This window comes from Oncorhynchus kisutch, linkage group LG1 (assembly GCF_002021735.2).
Source record: "Oncorhynchus kisutch isolate 150728-3 linkage group LG1, Okis_V2, whole genome shotgun sequence".
Lineage (NCBI taxonomy): Eukaryota > Metazoa > Chordata > Actinopteri > Salmoniformes > Salmonidae > Oncorhynchus > Oncorhynchus kisutch.
Window position 1 is genome coordinate 75,658,925 of NC_034174.2, and position 21,380 is coordinate 75,680,304.

At 45.2% G+C, this 21,380-nt stretch overlaps 1 protein-coding gene across 1 annotated transcript in view; it reads right to left on the bottom strand.

The window, feature by feature from the left end:
• LOC109884352 (voltage-dependent P/Q-type calcium channel subunit alpha-1A-like) overlaps positions 1-21,380 on the bottom strand; it is a 200,620-nt gene that overhangs the window by 52,474 nt on the left and 126,766 nt on the right. Inside the window, 7 exon segments of the mRNA XM_031833423.1 lie at positions 1,339-1,422; positions 1,869-1,979; positions 2,193-2,357; positions 2,829-3,030; positions 3,120-3,257; positions 5,778-5,938; positions 6,664-6,763. Of these exon segments, the coding sequence (XP_031689283.1) occupies positions 1,339-1,422; positions 1,869-1,979; positions 2,193-2,357; positions 2,829-3,030; positions 3,120-3,257; positions 5,778-5,938; positions 6,664-6,763 (961 nt within the window).

Consider the following 21,380-nt stretch of genomic DNA (forward strand, 5'->3'; position numbering starts at 1 on the left):
CGAGGTCAAACAGTTTGCGGTACATAAACGCTGTACTTCTGTCGCACAAACAAAGACTTGTCGGTTGTTGGCAGTCATTTCTTAGCAAACGGACGGTTCCACCAATTAACACAACCAGCTGTAAAGCATTCAGTCAGTGAGATCCTGTAGGACCTGCTGTAGGATGTGACTACGGGGAGAGTCTGAAACAGTCAGTGAGATGCTGTAGGACCTGCTGTAGAAGGTGACTACGGGGAGAGTCTGAAACAGTCAGTGAGATCCTGTAGGACCTGCTGTAGAATGTGACTACGGGGAGAGTCTGAAACAGTCAGTGAGATGCTGTAGGACCTGCTGTAGAAGGTGACTACGGGGAGAGTCTGAAACAGTCAGTGAGATCCTCTAGGACCTGCTGTAGAATGTGACTACGGGGAGAGTCTGAAACAGTCAGTGAGATCCTGTAGGACCTGCTGTAGAATGTGACTACGGGGAGAGTCTGAAACAGTCAGTGAGATCCTGTAGGACCTGCTGTAGAATGTGACTACGGGGAGAGTCTGAAACAGTCAGTGAGATCCTGTAGGACCTGCTGTAGAATGTGACTACGGGGAGAGTCTGAAACAAAAGTGGCCATAACATGTAAACTACATCAGGAATTCTTACCACTGCCATCCTACTACACACAGCGAAACATCTATCATATACAACACAGGATGAAGCACAATTACAAACACAAATATGTGGGAATAGACACAGACAAGACTTGACAACACAACAACACACACATAACATTGGGTTGGATGGCAATTTGACCTACTATCCACCAAAATAATATCTTTCAGCTCATTGTAAAGACAGTGGGTGTGTCCCAACAACCTCTAGCTCCTCCTACTAGGAAGCACGAGCCCACTATTCCCCACAATAGTAAAAGCATCAGATCTGTGTATGGATAAATTCAAGGGAGTGTCCACCAATGAAATCCATGAAGGGAAGTGAACAAGTGCACACTTCGGGAGAAAGGAGAGAGTATTGTGACACACCCAGTATCTTATTAATAAATCATAGATCAGTAGTAGACATTTACAGGTGTGTATGTGGTAGACACATGTACATACCACCACACCCAGTATCTTATTAATAAATCATAGATCAGTAGTAGACATTTACAGGTGTGTATGTGGTAGACACATGTACATACCACCACACCCAGTATCTTATTAATAAATCATAGATCAGTAGTAGACATTTACAGGTGTGTATGTGGTAGACACATGTACATACCACCACATACTTACTAATTCCCATCCCACTGCTAATTAAAACCACACACATAGCCTATAGTACTATGCCCCAAGACGCACTTACCCAAAATTCTGTCACCAGGATATCAGTGAAGCTTCCGAGCACGGAGACAAAATCAAAAATGTTCCAAGCGTCTTTAAAATAATTCTGTTAGGGCACAGGAAGAGAAGACATATTTTAGCCAATCAGAGAGCAGAGAGACAGAGAAGTAACCAATCACATTTATCTGACATTGGACATGGACAGGAATGAATTTCGCACCAGTCAATCAAATTATTGTTACCGTGGTGACGGGGGGGGGGGGAACAAGAGACATAAACTAATAGCAGTGCAGAGAGACAGGGTGGTAACCAATCACATTGCTCCTAATGGAGGACAGCGACAGGAAGGAATATGCACTAGCCAATCACATTATTGTTACCATGGAGGTGCATTAGCCAATCGAGTCGCGTTTAGAGAGTAACTAGGATAACATGCTCCAGTTGTGTCCACTAAAATAACCCGACTTATAAATGAATAATTGGAATAAGAAGCTCTAGCAGATATAGCAGGTCACTCTGGATGGGCGCGTGACAGCGTGTGTCTAGCCTCACCAAAACCCCGAAGGCGATGATCTTGAGAATACACTCCATGAAGAAGAGGGTAGTGAAGACGATGTTGATGTTCTTCAGGACTTTATCATAGGTGTCAGACGCCCCATTATACTGAACACAAACACACACACAGGAGGATGAGCAGTTATGTGGGGTTCATCTCACCCTGAGATTAGAAGGTTTTCAGGAAATACGAACAAGCGTTAGGTGGATGAACACAATATAAAATGCTAAGGGGATGAGTTCCCCAATTTACTAGACAGATGGCTCCTGGTAGCGTTGCGTTAGAATGAGGCCATCTGTCGGAGGACGATATGATCTCACCTTCATCATAAGGACTATAGTATTGAGTGCGATCAGACCCATGATGCTGTACTCGAACGGTGGGGACACCACAAACGACCACATTCGGAACTGGAAGCTCTGCTTGTTCTTGGGCATGTGGCGGGTCAGGGGCTTGGCGTTTATGGCAAAGTCTATACATCCTCTCTGGATGGGGGGACGACAGAGGAGGAGGAGGAGGAAGGAGAAGAAGATTAACAATACTTCATCCATACCAGATGGAAATGTGTCTTCTGCTGTACACAACTCCTCCCTTATATACAAACACACATAATTGTTCCCTCTGCTCTTTTCTCCCCCCTTTCTCCCTGTCTCCATCCCCCCTCATTTCTCTGCTCCCCCGGCTCTCTCTCATCCCTTCTCTCCTCATTATTTTTCACAACTGTAATCCTTCATCTTATCTCTTTCTCTCTCCCTCCATCCCTCTCTCACCTCATTCTTTTCCAGACTGTAGTCCTCCATCATCTTATCTCCCTGCTCTCTCTGTCCTCTCTCCCTCTCTCCCTCTCTCCCTCTCTCCCTCTCTCCCTCCCTCCCTCCCTCCCTCCCCCTCCCTCCCTCCCTCCCTCCCTCCCTCCTCCCTCCTCCCCTACCTACCTCCCTCCATCCCTCTCTCACCTCATTCTTTTCCAGACTGTAGTCCTCCATCATCTTATCCCCCTGTTCTTGGAAGGTGATGATGATGAGAGCAACAAAGATATTGACGAAGAAGAAGGGGAAGACAACGAAGTACACCACGTAAAAGATGGACATCTCCATCCGGTAGCCCGGACTGGGACCCTGATTCTCATAGGTCGCATCTACCGAATGCTTTAACACCCTGCGGGAGAGAGACAGAGATTAGGGTATACAGTATAGAGATTGAGATTGAGGCATGTGTAGAAAAGAGGGGGTGTGTGTGGTACGCACTGCGGCCAGCCCTCTCCAGTGGACACAGTGAAGAGGGTGAGCAGGGCCCAAGGCACGTTGTCGTAGTGGAAATCGTACTTCTTCCACTCCCGCTTCTCAGCTTTTACTTCATTCCGTTCGTACACCAAAAACTCTCCCCTGAGATACACACAGAAACACAAGGAGTTAGCAGACAGCATGTCTGTGTGTGTGAGAGAGAAAGAGAGAGACAGAGGGGGAGAGAGAGACAGAGACAGAGGGGGAGAGAGAGACAGAGACAGAGAAAGTGAAAGCAAAAGAGAGACAGACAGAGACAGAGAAGAGAGAGAGAGAGAGAGAGAGAGAGAGAGAGAGAGAGAGAGAAAATGGTAGACACAGCAAAACCTGGCTCCCTTAGGAGCAACCACTGCACAACAGCAGACCTGGCTTCCCTGTAGAGCAACCACTTGCACAACAGCAGAACCTGGCTCCTTGTAGAGCAACCACTCACAACAGCAGAACCTGGCTCCCTGTAGAGCAACCACTGCACAACAGCAGAACCTGGCTCCCTGTAGAGCAACCACTGCACAACAGCAGAACCTGGCTCCCTGTAGAGCAACAACACTGCACAACAGCAGAACCTGGCTCCCTGTAGAGCAACCACTGCACAACAGCAGAACCTGGCTCCCTGTAGAGCAACCACTGCACAACAGCAGAACCTGGCTCCCTGTAGAGCAACCACTGCACAACACAGAACCTGGCTCCCTGTAGAGCAACCACTGCACACAGCAGAACCTGGCTCCCTGTAGAGCAACCACTGCACAACAGCAGAACCTGGCTCCCTGTAGAGCAACCACTGCACAACAGCAGAACCTGGCTCCCTGTAGAGCAACCACTGCACAACAGCAGAACCTGGCTCCCTGTAGAGCAACCACTGCACAACAGCAGAACCTGGCTCCCTGTAGAGCAACCACTGCACAACAGCAGAACCTGGCTCCCTGTAGAGCAACCACTGCACAACAGCAGAACCTGGCTCCCTGTAGAGCAACCACTGCACAACAGCAGAACCTGGCTCCCTGTAGAGCAACCACTGCACAACAGCAGAACCTGGCTCCCTGTAGAGCAACCACTGCACAACAGCAGAACCTGGCTCCCTGTAGAGCAACCACTGCACAACAGCAGAACCTGGCTCCCTGTAGAGCAACCACTGCACAACAGCAGAACCTGGCTCCCTGTAGAGCAACCACTGCACAACAGCAGAACCTGGCTCCCTGTAGAGCAACCACTGCACAACAGCAGAACCTGGCTCCCTGTAGAGCAACCACTGCACAACAGCAGAAACATGGCTCCCTGTAGAGCACCACTGCACAACAGCCGAACCTGGCTCCCTGTAGAGCAACCACTGCACAACAGCAGAACCTGGCTCCCTGTAGAGCAAACCACTGCACAACAGCAGAACCTGGCTCCCGTAGAGCAACCACTGCACAACAGCAGAACCTGGCTCCCTGTAGAGCAAACCACTGCACACAGCAGAACCTGGCTCCCTGTAGAGCAAACCACTGCACAACGCAGAACCTGGCTCCCTGTAGAGCAACCACTGCACAACAGCCGAACCTGGCTCCCTGTATAGCACCATGCACAACGCAGAGCTGGCTCCTGTAGAGCAACCACTGCACAACAGCAGAACCTGGCTCCCTGTAGAGCAACCACTGCACAACAGCAGAACCTGGCTCCCTGTAGAGCAACCACTGCACAACAGCAGAACCTGGCTCCCTGTAGAGCAACCCACCTGCACAACAGCAGAACCTGGCTCCCTGTAGAGCAACCACTGCACAACAGCAGAACCTGGCTCCTTGTAGAGCAACCACTGCACAACAGCAGAACCTGGCTCCCTGTAGAGCAACCACTGCACAACAGCAGAACCTGGCTCCCTGTAGAGCAACCACTGCACAACAGCAGAACCTGAGACAGGTTCCTTTTTTTTTTTTTTTCAAAATGTAAAAAATAGAAAACAATTAGAGACTGTAATTTCCCCAAATTTGAAACCCTTATTCAAGGTTTCAAAGACCTCTCTGATGAGAGTAGACTACCCATCCTGTTGGGGGAGGACGCAGAGAGCTGTGGGTTGGCAGCGCACTACATTGCTGCCTGCCATAAGATGAGGGATAGTGTTTGACAGACCAGTCAACCTGCACATGTCCTCTACTGTATGCTTATTGTTATTGTTCAATGTATGGTTATTTTGACTCTTGGTTATTGTTGTTACTGTTGTTATTATTGTTACTGTTGTTATTGTTGTTACTGTTGTCCTGTTGACAATTCTGATTCTTATTATTTATATTGTAAATATCCAAAATAAGCTTTGGCAATATGTACATTGTTACGTCATGCCAATAAAGCAAATTGTATTGAATTGAGTTGAATTGAATTGAGAGAGAGACAGAAAGACAGAGAGAGAGAGAGAGAGAGAGAGAGAGAGAGAGAGAGAGAGAGAGAGCGAGAGAGAGATAGAGGGGGGTCAAGAGAAAGGACTAAAAAGTGGTTGAGCTTTTAAATCGATGTGTGTAAAATATGGTTGGTTTGTACTCACATGCCCGAGCGTGTGTGTGCGTGCGTGTGTGTGTGTATGTGTTCTCCTGTGTATTTGTGTGTGTTTTGCCTGTGTATACAGCGTGTGTGTATATGTGTGTGGGTCCAGACCTGCAATCGCGCTCAAACTCCTTGGACTCGTCAGTGCAGTAGAAGAATCTGCCTTTGAACAGCTGCACAGCCACCACAGCAAATATAAACATGAAGAGCATGTAGACGATGAGGATGTTCAGGACGTTCTTCAGAGAGTTCACCACACAGTCAAACACAGCCTGGTGGACAGAGAGAGAGAGAGAGACAGAGAGAGAGAGAGTGTGTGTGAGAGAGAGAGAGAGAGAGAGAGAGAGAGAGAGAGAGAGAGACAGACAGACAGACAGACAGACAGACAGACAGACAGACAGACAGACAGACAGACAGACAGACAGACAGACAGACAGACAGACAGACAGACAGACAGACAGACAGACAGACAGACAGACAGACAGACAGACAGACAGAGAGAGAGAGAGAGAGACAGAGAGAGAGAGAGAGAGAGAGAGAGAGAGAGAGAGAGAGAGAGAGAGAGAGAGACAGGGACAGAGAGAGAGACAGAGAGAGAGAGTGTGTGTGTGTGTGTGAGAGAGAGAGAGAGAGAGAGAGAGAGAGAGAGAGGAGAGAGAGAGAGAGAGAGACAGACAGACAGACAGACAGACAGACAGACAGACAGACAGACAGACAGAAGACAGACCAGACAGACCAGACAGACAGACAGACAGACAGACAGACAGACAGACGACAGACAAAGAGAGAGAGAAAGTGTGTGAGAGAGGGAGAGAGAGAGAGAGAGAGAGAGAGAGAGAGAGAGAGAGGAAAGTGTGTGAGAGAGGGAGAGAGTGTGTGTGTGTGTGTGTGAGAGAGACCATACAGGTAGAAATACAGTAGTAGAGTTGTCACATATAAATATACAGACATGCGGGAACACACACTCCCCCTCGACCCTGCCTCCCCCTCCCAGTACCTTTAGCTTGGGGAGTCGTTTGATGGTCTTGAGAGGTCGTAGTACCCTCAGTACTCTCAGAGACTTGATAGTGCTGATGTCTTTCCCTTTGCCACTCCCCCTACAGGTTGGCATGGGAATAACACAACAACGTCAGTGCCGGGGGGAGAGGTGGAAGTTAAAGATCAAAGGGCACTTACCACACCCGTTTGTGAGAATATAGGCCTAACCCATTCTTTACCCATTCTTAGGGTCAGGAAAAGCTCCTGTCCTGGTTGGGGTAACTTATCTCTCATACAGAGATAGTCAACAGTTGACAAGGCAAGCACACTTGTCTTACACAGGTTAAAACATAGTACAGAGACAATCAGATCTCAGTCTCTTTTTCTGCAAAAAAAGAATCCTTCTATATGAATCACATGAACCGATATGTGATCAGATGTTTGATCAGCTGGTTTCATGGCCAGTAGACTCATGAGAAGCATGTTTCAGCCATGACATATTATCAACAGACATCTGACGGGATGCCCAGCCAAACCTCTTTCTTTCTTTTTCACAACTTTTCATTATCCAGGAGAATGTGAGTGGATGTCAGGGTGTTATAGTATTATTACAAGGCAGGATTATCATTTCAACAATATAATCCATGAGCCTGATACCATTATGGACTCATAATCCATTATGGGCTCATAACCCTCAGTCCCAACAGGGTTGAATGGTTTCCTTTCCTTATCTCCTTATGCTGCTGCCTATAAAAGGGCTGGATACCATTCCGGTTTATTGTCACCCTCAGATAAGTGATGTGACTTGAAGGAAAGGAGACGAGGAAAGGATGCTATCTGAGACGATTGGGACGTGGCCATATGACGTTGCTGATGTCAGTCACAAGATGTGACATCACAGATAGAACACAGAACAGTTCATTCAACCAGAAGGAGGAATGATTTAGTCTGTGTCATCAGGGCTGCGTCCGACATGTCACCCTGTTCCCTACATAGTGCACCACTATTGACCAGGCCTAGGGCTCTATAGAGGGAATAGAGTGCTATTTCAGATGCAGCCTGTTGTGGTAAATGACCAACGACATCCTGTGTTTTTATGTGCCTACTTCCTGTTATTCATAACAATAGGGGGCTGTAGATCCCATGATTTGTACTGCCTATAAAACAATATCAGGGAAAGAAAAATCTCCACGTCAAGGGGACCATATCAGAGAGTTGATCTTTACTGTAAGTGGAATGACAGCCATTTTAAAAACAAGGACCGTCGGCTGGAGGACTGCCAAGGAGCAGGAGCAGAGAGTGTGTGTGTGAGAGAGAGGTCTTTCATCAAGCCTTTAACTATGAACTGCAGAGCTCTGCTCTCTCAAATTCTCAAGACAATTCAATTCATTGGTGATTGATTGAGTCTGGTCTTTGGCAACTGTAGTGTGTTGTTTGTGTGTGCTTCGATAATCAATATGCCTTACTCTGCTGATCCTCAATAGACTGAATAGACTAGAGTCCTCTCTATCAGAGCAGTATGAGAGTATTAGAGAAAAGCTCTTCTCGGGATAGGCATTAAGAATTTGCATTTATAGCAACTGTATTATAGACACCTATACAATGATAGCATTAGCTACTATATATAGCATTAGCATGTAGCGTTAGCTACTGTATATAGCATTACCATGTAGCAATAGCTACAGTATATGCGATTAGCATTACCTTTAGCTGCAATACATAGCATGAGCATCAAGCTACTATATAAAACATTAGCATAAGCTATAGTATATAGACCTATACAATGATAGTAAGTAGCATTAGCAAGAAGCAAGAAGCATGTTGCATTAGCTACAGTATATTACAGATACTGGTACAATGATAGCATGTTGCAATTAGCTACAGTATATATCGCACTGTAGACACCTATTAATACAATGATAGCATCTATGTTCATTGGTGAATTGCATCTTTTAGATTTTTAACACTTGCTTTAGCTACATTAAGCAATACACTATGCATCCGGTTTGTACTGCATTGAATCATTTTAGGGGTATATCATGAAGCGTTACAATTGGTTCCTGGAGGTGGAGGGGTTCCGGAATGGTCCACAGGCAGACCAAATGTGGGTGTGACAACAGTGAATGGAGGAAGAGAAGGCAACGAGAAACGGCGAGAATGAGAGCGGAACGACTAGAGGAACAAAGAAAGAAAGAGAGAGAAGCCATTTTGGACCGGACAAAGAGAGAGAGAGAGACAGCAGAGACAGAGAGAGAGAGAGACAGTGAGAGAGGAGAGAGAGAGAGAGAGAGAGAGAGGAGAGAGAGAGAGAGAGAGAGAGAGAGAGAGAGAGAGAGAGACAGTGAGAGAGAGAGAGAGACAGAGAGAGAGAGAGACAGAGAGAGAGAGAGACAGTGAGAGAGAGAGAGAGACAGAGAGAGAGAGAGACAGAAGAGACAGAAAGAGAGAGAGACAGTGAGACAGACAGAGACAAAGAGAGAGAGAGAGACAGCAGAGACAGAAAGAGAGAGAGACAGTGAGACAGACAGAGACAGTGAGAGAGAGAGAGACAGCAGAGACAGAAAGAGAGAGAGACAGTGAGACAGACAGAGAGAGAGACAGCAGAGACAGAAAGAGAGAGAGACAGTGAGACAGACAGAGAGAGAGACAGCAGAGACAGAAAGAGAGAGAGACAGTGAGACAGACAGAGACAAAGAGAGAGAGAGAGACAGCAGAGACAGAAAGAGAGAGAGACAGTGAGACAGACAGAGACAGTGAGAGAGAGAGAGACAGCAGAGACAGAAAGAGAGAGAGACAGTGAGACAGACAGAGAGAGAGACAGCAGAGACAGAAAGAGAGAGAGACAGTGAGACAGACAGAGAGAGAGACAGCAGAGACAGAAAGAGAGAGAGACAGCAGAGACAGAAAGAGAGAGAGACAGTGAGACAGACAGAGAGAGAGACAGCAGAGACAGAAAGAGAGAGAGACAGCAGAGACAGAAAGAGAGAGAGACAGTGAGACAGACAGAGAGAGAGACAGCAGAGACAGAAAGAGAGAGAGACAGCAGAGACAGAAAGAGAGAGAGACAGTGAGACAGACAGAGAGAGAGACAGCAGAGACAGAAAGAGAGAGAGACAGTGAGACAGACAGAGAGAGAGACAGCAGAGACAGAAAGAGAGAGAGACAGCAGAGACAGAAAGAGAGAGAGACAGTGAGACAGACAGAGAGAGAGACAGCAGAGACAGAAAGAGAGAGAGACAGCAGAGACAGAAAGAGAGAGAGACAGTGAGACAGACAGAGAGAGAGACAGCAGAGACAGAAAGAGAGAGAGACAGCAGAGACAGAAAGAGAGAGAGACAGTGAGACAGACAGAGAGAGAGACAGCAGAGACAGAAAGAGAGAGAGACAGTGAGACAGACAGAGACAGTGAGAGAGAGAGAGACAGCAGAGACAGAAAGAGAGAGAGACAGTGAGACAGACAGAGAGAGAGACAGCAGAGACAGAAAGAGAGAGAGACAGCAGAGACAGAAAGAGAGAGAGACAGTGAGACAGACAGAGAGAGAGACAGCAGAGACAGAAAGAGAGAGAGACAGTGAGACAGACAGAGAGAGAGACAGCAGAGACAGAAAGAGAGAGAGACAGCAGAGACAGAAAGAGAGAGAGACAGTGAGACAGACAGAGAGAGAGACAGCAGAGACAGAAAGAGAGAGAGACAGCAGAGACAGAAAGAGAGAGAGACAGTGAGACAGACAGAGAGAGAGACAGCAGAGACAGAAAGAGAGAGAGACAGCAGAGACAGAAAGAGAGAGAGACAGTGAGACAGACAGAGAGAGAGACAGCAGAGACAGAAAGAGAGAGAGACAGTGAGACAGACAGAGACAGTGAGAGAGAGAGAGACAGCAGAGACAGAAAGAGAGAGAGACAGTGAGACAGACAGAGAGAGAGACAGCAGAGACAGAAAGAGAGAGAGACAGTGAGACAGACAGAGAGAGAGACAGTGAGACAGACAGAGACAGTGAGAGAGAGAGAGAGAGACAGCAGAGACAGAAAGAGAGAGAGACAGTGAGACAGACAGAGAGAGAGACAGCAGAGACAGAAAGAGAGAGAGACAGTGAGACAGACAGAGAGAGAGACAGTGAGACAGACAGAGAGAGAGACAGCAGAGACAGAAAGAGAGAGAGACAGTGAGACAGACAGAGAGAGAGACAGCAGAGACAGAAAGAGAGAGAGACAGTGAGACAGAAAGAGAGAGAGACAGCAGAGACAGAAAGAGAGAGAGACAGTGAGACAGACAGAGAGAGAGACAGCAGAGACAGAAAGAGAGAGAGACAGTGAGACAGACAGAGAGAGAGACAGTGAGACAGAAAGAGAGAGAGACAGTGAGACAGACAGAGAGAGAGACAGTGAGACAGACAGAGAGAGAGACAGCAGAGACAGAAAGAGAGAGAGACAGTGAGACAGACAGAGAGAGAGACAGTGAGACAGACAGAGAGAGAGACAGTGAGACAGAAAGAGAGAGAGACAGTGAGACAGACAGAGAGAGAGACAGCAGAGACAGAAAGAGAGAGAGACAGTGAGACAGACAGAGAGAGAGACAGCAGAGACAGAAAGAGAGAGAGACAGCAGAGACAGAAAGAGAGAGAGACAGTGAGACAGACAGAGAGAGAGACAGTGAGACAGACAGAGAGAGAGACAGCAGAGACAGAAAGAGAGAGAGACAGCAGAGACAGAAAGAGAGAGAGACAGTGAGACAGACAGAGAGAGAGACAGCAGAGACAGAAAGAGAGAGAGACAGTGAGACAGACAGAGACAGAACTTTACTTTACTTTGCGAAGCTCCTGTAGAAATCACCAAGGCAACGACAGCGAGAAAGGGTCAGTGACAGCAACAGAGAGAAAGAACAAAAGATGGAGGGATAGGGAGAAAGAGAGGAAGAAAGACAGAGACACACTTACAGAGATAGAAAACACAGCTAGAGACAGGAAAGGGGGAAGGGGTTTGGAGAAGGAGAAAACACCCATATGAGAGACAGACAGAGAAAATAGGAGAGGAAAGCAAGATGGAGTGCTTTTGGATAGATATAAACCCCAACCCCCTCCCCAACACTCTGACTCCTCCCACCAACTCTGGTTGTTATGACAACAACTGTGATGTCGAAGATGGAATGTTTACATACCTGTTCACAAAAAAATGACACTTACTGATTTCCTTTGATTACCTTAATAATATTGGTAATAGTGCAGATCCATTTCTTTTGATTACATAATACTACTAATAGTGGAGACCTTTCTTTTTTCTTATTACATATACATAGAAAGCCTTACTGAGACTATCTAAACATTACTCAATTCTAACAATTGTAACTAGGTTCTGTTACAAAAGGTGGCGAAGTCTTAAACCTGCCACATGCATTATTACCTATTTACCTGCTATTTACATGACTTACTACATTATTAGTAGTACTACTATTAATACATACAGTGCTACTTACTACTATGAATATTACTAGCATTATATATACTATTATCATTACTTCTACTCACTTACTACCTACACTATTATATTATACCTAGGCTGCAGTCCAAACTCAAAGTAGACAGCCCTCTGCCGTAAACCCTCTGCCCTTGAATGACGTTTTACATCCAAGTGTACCTTAAATGTCACTTGCCCAAGTGAGGGAGAGTGATGATCGGAGAGGCAACGTCCTTGGTGGAAATCTTGAAGTTTAACTTAAAAACAACCTAAAGCGATTAATGAACCTAGTAAGCTAACGTGTCTAGCAAGCACTCCTGTCAGGTAGCTAGCTACAGTTACCTATAACTGGCTAGCTAGTTTTATAGTTAGATAATTTATTCCAATAAATTACAGAATTCCCAAAAATATATTTATGAAGCTATCAACGTTTTTTTTAACCCCCTTTTCTCCCCATTTTCGTGGTTTCCAATTGGTAGTTACAGTCTTGTGCCATCGCTGAAACCCCTGTACGGACTCTGGAGGTCTGAAGTGTCAGCGTGCATTGTGCCTGGCCCCCCACAGAAGTCGCTAGTGTGCGATGGGACAAGAACATCACTGCCGGCCAAACCCTCCCCTAACGCCGCCCCATGGGTCTCCAGGTCGCAACCGGCTGCGACAGAGGCTGGACTCAAACCAGGATGCAGTGCCTTAGACCACTGTGCCACTTGGAAGGCGAGCTATCTACGTTTTATAGGCTCCTCACTACGAGACTAAGCCAATTTGCCAACGATAAAATCCGAATTTTGTCTGACCACCAGAGTTTGACATGTGACTACAGTTTGCATTGAATTGTGGGTCATATCAACCCCACAAGTGATCAAAGTTCTTCACTCGCTCCTCCGAGCTAAAGCGAGGGCTGAGGGGGCAAAGTTCTTCACTCGCTCCTCCGAGCTAAAGCGAGGGCTGAGGGGGCAAAGTTCTTCACTCGCTCCTCCGAGCTAAAGCGAGGGCTGAGGGGGCAAAGTTTGGGAGTTGGACCTCAGCTTAAGATGGCAATCAAACTGCATCCGGTTTCGACGGGGATTCTCCAGAGGGAAAGTGGCAGGCGCGAGGGCTGAGGGGGAGTGTTTGGACTGTAGCCCTACTCTCCTGTTGGATCCTCAAAGCCATTCATTGATGGTTAGAGGAATCGGTTCGGCCCTCTACGTATCTCTCTATCCCTGTATTCATTTAACAGCAATACTTATCGATCCTACTCAGCAATTTATTTAGTCAAATAACTAAACACAATATTCCACTAAGTTCTCTCTAAAGAGGTGGAGAAGTCAGGTGGAAAGTCCCTGAAGCCTTTCTTCACAGTAACGGCTGTATTCATTTAACAGTAAAACTGATCTTATCTCTTAATAACCATCAATTAGCCAGGTCTTAACTGAGACAAACATCTCATTAAATCTACTGTTATCTAATGGGCCCCGCAAGGCACGGAGGTACAGTAATACTGTACAACACAGGGCAGGCGTGGGATCTAACAAATGTATTTTGGGGTAGTTTTCTGCTCATTGAGAGAGAACAGTAAATATTGTAGACACCGTAGAACAGTGGATACTGTTCATCTACATACGGTAACCATAAAAACAGACACGCGCACGATACATCTTCACACACATGCATACACACACAGGCGTAAGTACGCACGCATACAAACACACACACACACAGATTCAAATGCATAGTCAAAGTGGCTCGTAAACATGCAGTTCTCGATCATTGTGACAGTCCAGTGTCATTCAATGACGGTGCCAGAAGCGGATTTGTTGAGTCAAAAACCTTAACACGACAGTCTTTTCTCCCCCTATGTGAGACTCAACAAATCAAGGCTCCACAGAAACAAGTGGAGCCCTAACCCTGAGCATCAGGGTAGCCCTGAGCAAATGGAGGAAGTGGACAAGAGGAGGAGTAAAGGAGAAGAGGAAGGGAGTGGGCTGGGAAGGGTGGAGAGGAGGAGGGTTGAAAGGTTGGGGGAGAGGAGAACAGGCCACCAAGGAGGTAAGGAAGACAGAGAGGAGAAAAGGAGGAGTAAGGAGAAATATCACAGGAACAGGAGGGAGAAAGGAGGGAAGCATCCGCTTGGAGGGGAGGGAGGGAGACGTCATGCTGGAGAGGGTGCAGTAGGCCAGTGGAGTGATTTTAAACTCGCAGAGAGAGTCAACAAACCTATCAGTCTCCATAGAAACAGCCACGTTGAGGACCACCAACTATAGGCAGTTCAAACTACTGTCATACACTACAAACATACACATCATACATAACAATATACAGTGGCTTGCGAAAGTATCCACCCCCTTTGGCATTTTTCCTATTTTGTTGCCTTACAACCTGGAATTAAAATTGATTTTAGGGGGGGTTTGTATCATTTGATTTACACAACATGCCTACCACTTTGAAGATGCAACATTTTCATTGTGAAACAAACAAGAAATAAGACAAAAAAAAACAGAAAACTTGACCATGCATAACTATTCACCGCCCCAAAGTCAATACTTTGTAGAGCCACCTTTTGCAGCAATTACAGCTGCAAGTCTCTTGGGGTACGTCTCTGTAAGCTTGGCACATCTAGCCACTGGGATTTTTGCCCATTCTTCAAGGCAAAACTGCTCCAGCTCCTTCAAGTTGGATGGGTTCCGCTGGTGTACAGCAGTCTTTAAGTCATACCACAGATTCTCAACTGGATTGAGGTCTGGGCTTTCACTAGGCCATTCCAAGACATTTAAATGTTTCCCCTTAAACCACGCGTGTTACTTTATCAGTATGCTTAGGGTCATTGTCCTGCTGGAAGGTGAACCTCCGTCCCAGTCTCAAACCTCTGGAAGACTGAAACAGGCTTCCCTCAAGAATTTCTCTGTATTTACCGCCATCTATCATTCCTTCAATTCAGACCAGTTTCCCTGCCAATGAAAAACATCCCCACAGCATGATGCTGCCACCACCATACTTCATTGTGGGGATGTTGTCCTCGGGGTGATGAGCGGTGTTGGGTTTGTGCCAGACATAGTGTTTTCCATGATGGCCAAAAAGCTCAATTTTATTCTCATCTGACCAGAGTACCTTCTTCCATATGTTTGGGGAGTCTCCCACAGGCCTTTTGGGGAACAACAAACATGTTTGCTTATTTTTTTCTTTAAGCAATGGCTTTTTTCTGGCCACTCTTCTGTAAAGCCCAGCTCTGTGGAGTGTATGGCTTAAAGTGGTCCTATGGATAGATACTCCAATCTCTGCTGTGGAGCTTTGCAGCTCCTTCAGGGTTATCTTTGGTCTCTTTCTTGCCTCTCTGATTAATACCCTCCTTGCCTGGTCCGTGAGTTTTGGTGGGTGGCCCTCTCTTGGCAGGTTTATTGTGGTGCCATGTTCCTTCCATTTGTTAATAATAGATTTAATGGTGTTAAAAGTTTCTGATGTTTTTTTTATAACCCAACCCTGATCTGTACTTCTCCACAACTTTGTCCCTGACCTGTTTAGAGAGCTCCTTGGTCTTCATGGTGCCACTTGCTTGGTGGTGCCCCTTGCTTAGTGGTGTTGCAGACACTGGAGCCTTTCAGAACAGGTGTATATATTCTGAGATCATGTGACAGATCAAGTGACACTTAGATTGCACACAGGTGAACTTTATTTAACTAATTATATGACTTCTGAAGGTAATTGGTTGCACCAGATCTTATTTAGGGGCTTCATACATTCACGCACCACTTTTCCGATTCTGTTTTTGTTGAATTTTTTGAACTTCACTTGACCAATTTGGACTATTTTGTGTCTGTCCTTTACATGAAATCCAAATACAAATCCATTTAAATTACAGGTTGTAATGCAACAAAATAGGAAAAACACCAAGGGGGTGAATACTTTTGCAAGGCACTGGATATGTACTGATCAATGCTGTGCATATATACACCCTTGTATGTACACCTTCCTCAGTCCTTGTGGTCTCCTAGCGTTGTACTTGTCACACTCTTTCAATGCACATGTACAATTACTGCATGTTACATCATCAATCAAGTTACCCTAGCGACCTTGTTATTGTCACATTCATGCTACATGAACAATCTAGTAACCATAGCAACCTGCAGCTGTCCAGAAACACAAAAGGTCACCTTGGTAGCACCATAGAGATCCAATTAAATTACTAGAGGGGCCATGTCATAAATCCTCAAAGGTCCAGAATGGGGTGAAAATGGAAGCAATATTGGACAGGGAGTACTTCAAACCAGTCTAATTGGAATGACTGGCAGTAGATTCCTGATTTTACTTATGCGGGAAAATAGAAGAAAGGCATGTGATATATCAGAAATTGTGTAATATAATTATTGTCAACCTAAAATATTGTCATATAATTACAAAGATAGTTTATAAGGGTTTATACAAATTGTCTGTATTAATAGCCAGTGTTGTAAATTACTTAAGTGAAAATAGTAGTTTTTTGGGGTATTTGTACTTGACTTTTTATATTTTCGACAACTTCACTACATTTCTTATTTTTTAACCCCCTTTTTCTCCCCAATTTCGTGGTATCCAATTGTTAGTCGTTACTGTCTTGTCTCATCGCTACAACTCCCGCACGGACTCGGGAGAGGCGAAGGTCGAGAGCCATGCGTCCTCCGAAACAACAGCGCGCATCCAACCCGGAAGCCAGCCGCACCAATGTGTCGAAGGAAACACCATACACCTAGGGACCTGGTCAGTGTGCACTGCGCCCGGCTCTCCACAGGAGTCGCTGGTGCGCGATGAGACAAGGATATCCCTGCCAGCCAAACCCTCCCTAACACGGACGACGCTAGGCCAATTGTGCGCCGCCCCATGGGCCTCCCGGTCGCGGCCGTCTGGGACAGATCCTGGACTCGAACCCAGAGTCTCTGGTGGCACAACTTCACTACATTTCTAAATAAAAAAATGTACTTTTCTAGCCATACATTTTCCCTGACATGCAAAATTACAGGAAAATGGTCCAATTTACACACTTATCAAGAGAACATCCCTGGTCATCCCTACTGCCTCTGATCTGGCGGACTCACTAAACAGAGAACATCCCTGGTCATCCCTACTGCCTCTGATCTGGCGGACTCACTAAACAGAGAACATCCCTGGTCATCCCTACTGCCTCTGATCTGGCGGACTCACTAAACAGAGAACATCCCTGGTCATCCCTACTGCCTCTGATCTGACTCACTAAACAGAGAACATCCCTGGTCATCCCTACTGCCTCTGATCTGGCGGACTCACTAAACAGAGAACATCCCTGGTCCTCCCTACTGCCTCTGATCTGGCGGACTCACTAAACAGAGAACATCCCTGGTCATCCCTACTGCCTCTGATCTGGCGGACTCACTAAACAGAGAACATCCCTGGTCATCCCTACTGCCTCTGATCTGGCGGACTCACTAAACAGAGAACATCCCTGGTCATCCCTACTGCCTCTGATCTGGCGGACTCACTAAACAGAGAACATCCCTGGTCATCCCTACTGCCTCTGATCTGGCGGACTCACTAAACAGAGAACATCCCTGGTCATCCCTACTGCCTCTGATCTGGCGGACTCACTAAACAGAGAACATCCCTGGTCATCCCTACTGCCTCTGATCTGACTCACTAAACAGAGAACATCCCTGGTCATCCCTACTGCCTCTGATCTGGCGGACTCACTAAACACTAATGCTTTGTTTGTGAATGATGTCAGTAATCAGTAATTTAAAAAATGTAGAACATTGTGCAGTCTGGTTTGCAACCTCTTAAAAATATGTATATTTACACAACTTGTTTTGTTGATTTTCCACCATTTCATGTCAGAAGACAGCAATCTAGCGATCCAGACCTTCCTAGGACCATTGGGGCGGCAGATAGCCTAGTGGTTAGAGCGTTGGACTAGCAACTGAAAAGTTGCAAGATCAAATCCCCGAGCTGACAAGGTAAATTCTGTCATTCTGATCAAGGAAGTTATTAACCCACTGTTCACAGGTCATCATTAAAAATAAGAATTTGCTCTTAACTGACTTGCCAAGTTAAATAAAGGTTAAAAAATGGCCCTGTCAAATAAACTTATATTGGACTCCCTCTGGTGGGACTCCCTCTGGTGGGACTCCCTCTGGTGGGACTCCCTCTGGTGGGACTCCCTCTGGTGGGACTCCCTCTGGTGGGACTCCCTCTGGTGGGACTCCCTCTGCAGCAGCATCACATCAATTTATATCACTGCAACGTAACCTTCCTAGCACTATGATAAATAATGGGACCTACACACTTCCTTAAACCTAAAATAAGTAAAAAAATATGTATATATATTTGTGGAAGTTAAACAAAATGCCCTTTACATAGGCCTTCTGGCCTTCTCCCCTTTTCTATAGGAGGGGTGCACACTGTTTGAATGGCCCAAATGTTTAGACAATCCCACATTTGATAGATTTTGACTCTCACTAATGTCATGATATGTTTGGTACGGTAATAAAGAAAGTGAAATATTTTGGGTAGCTGTTCCTAAAACATATTATTACGTATGAAAAGGCTTATTCATTCACAATGTCATTTAATTTATCATCATCTTTGAATATGTTTCATTATACTTGTAGTGTACTAGATCATTTGGGTCAAAAAGTGTTTTCTTCTCAGGCATTATTAAACAATTCCAGGTGAAAGCTACTACACACTATACTACACCACTATCCTACACACTATACTACACCACTATCCTACACACTATACTATACCACTATACTACACCACTATCCTACACACTATACTACACCACTATCCTACACACTATACTATACCACTATACTACACCACTATCCTACACACTATACTATACCACTATACTACACACTATACTACACACTATACTATACCACTATACTACACCACTATACTACACACTATACTACACCACTATCCTACACACTATACTATACCACTATACTACACCACTATACTACACCACTATCCTACACACTATACTATACCACTATACTACACCACTATCCTACACACTATACTATACCACGAAACTACACAACTATACTACACACTATACTATACCACTATACTACACCACTATACTACACACTATACTATACCACGAAACTACACAACTATACTACACACTATACTATACCACTATACTACACACTATACTATACCACGAAACTACACAACTATACTACACACTATACTATACCACTATACTATACAACTATACTACACCACTATACTATACCACTATACTACACACTATACTATACCACTATACTACACCACTATACTATACCACTATACTACACCACTATACTACACACTATACTATACCACGAAACTACACCACTATACCACGAAACTACACCACTATACTACACACTATACTATACCACTATACTATACCACTATACTACACCACTATACTATACCACTATACTACACACTACACTACACACTATACTATACCACTATACTATACCACTATACTATACCACTATACTACACCACTATACTACACACTATACTATACCACGAAACTACACCACTATACTACACACCATACTATACCACTATACTACACCACTATACTATACCACTATACTACACACTATACTACGCACTATACTATACCACTATACTATACCACTATACTATACCACTATACTATACCACTATACTACACCACTATACCATACCGCTATACTATACCACTATACTACACCACTATACTACACACTATCCTACACACTATACTACATGAATAAAATATTGCCCTCTTGCTAGGTTGATGACTAAAGCCATAGCAAAACAGCTGTCAGCAAAACGGCTGGTTTTGATATAAGGAATTTGAAATTATTTATACTTTCACTTTTGATACTTTAGTATATTTTTGTAAGTACATTTACTTTATGATACTTAAGTATATTTATACTGGGTGACATTCACTTTCACTTGAGTCACTTGAGTCATTTTCTATTAAGGCATCTTAACTCAAGTATGACAATTGGTAACTTTTTCCACGTCTGTAAATAGCCTCTGAAATATATGTAAACAGACCATTAATGTCTCTATTTTAGTTTTCTTTGAATGATGTGAGTGCTATTATGTGATAAAATCAGTACTTGTTGCATTTACAACTTGTCTAAGTCCTATCATCAACTGATTTCAGCCACTGTATGGCTGTAGGTTGACTGCATTGTTTGTATGGAATGTTGGCATATTGGCAGTTTATTTGAATAATTATTGGAATCATTCCTCTAAAACTGTCTGGCTAGCTAGCTGACAAACACAGCGCAGATACATTCTTCAAATTCATTATTTTACACAATATCTTATCACAACACTGGCAAACCATGGTTGACCAATGCCCTGACCAAAATGGCTGACCTTTATCCGATCATAAGAAGGTTCATGACCATTCTAGTATTCTAATTCCTAATTCTATGTGTAGCACAGATCAAAACATTGGTCACATTCTGCATCATAGAATGTTAGTGACATCTCAATCCGACATTGCCGTGAAGACACAAGGACACGTTCAGCTTCTTCCTCTTGTTACATCATCAACACTGTCAGCACCTCATCGTAACACATCCCAACCAGCTTTGTGTGATGTCATCATGTAATCCATGTGAGTACCGGTGCAGGCATGCCATTGGAGCTGAGGAGGATGTACACACACACACTCTTTCATTCTTTCCTTCTCTCTCTCCTTCCTCCACCTTCCGCCTCTCGTCTCCATTCTCTCGCTCATTCATACTCAGGCACATATATCCATATACAACTGTCGATATGCGGACAATATCTCAAGATAAAAAATCATTCCACCCTCAGTGACCTGCCCCAAACATTCACCCCTCTCCTCCCTCCTTCCCTTTCTCGGCTCCCCCAGGCCGTGCAGAGGATAATAAATAGTAAAATACCTGCTCTTCTGGTGGATGAGTGGAGTGATTACCGGTAACCATTAACGGGTGTGTAAAGGTGTGTGTGTGAGGTGTGTGAGTGTGTGAGATGTGCGTGTGTGAGGTGTGTGATGTAACGGGAGGACAGGGCAAGGTGTGTGCCTCGCAGCTCTGAACCAGAACGACCTGGGCACTAGAGGGTTACCGGGTGCCTGGGGAACCCTCAGCCTCACACAGCGTAAGGGGACAGGGGCGCTCTCAGGAGGTTTGGGGGAGGGGGTGGGAGGGAGAGGATGATTGGGTGCAGTTGAAGGCTGGGAGATGTGGAGAAAGTTGGGGGAGGGATTAGGTGGTCGGGTGATTGGGTAGGGGTGCATTTAGTGGGGTTTGG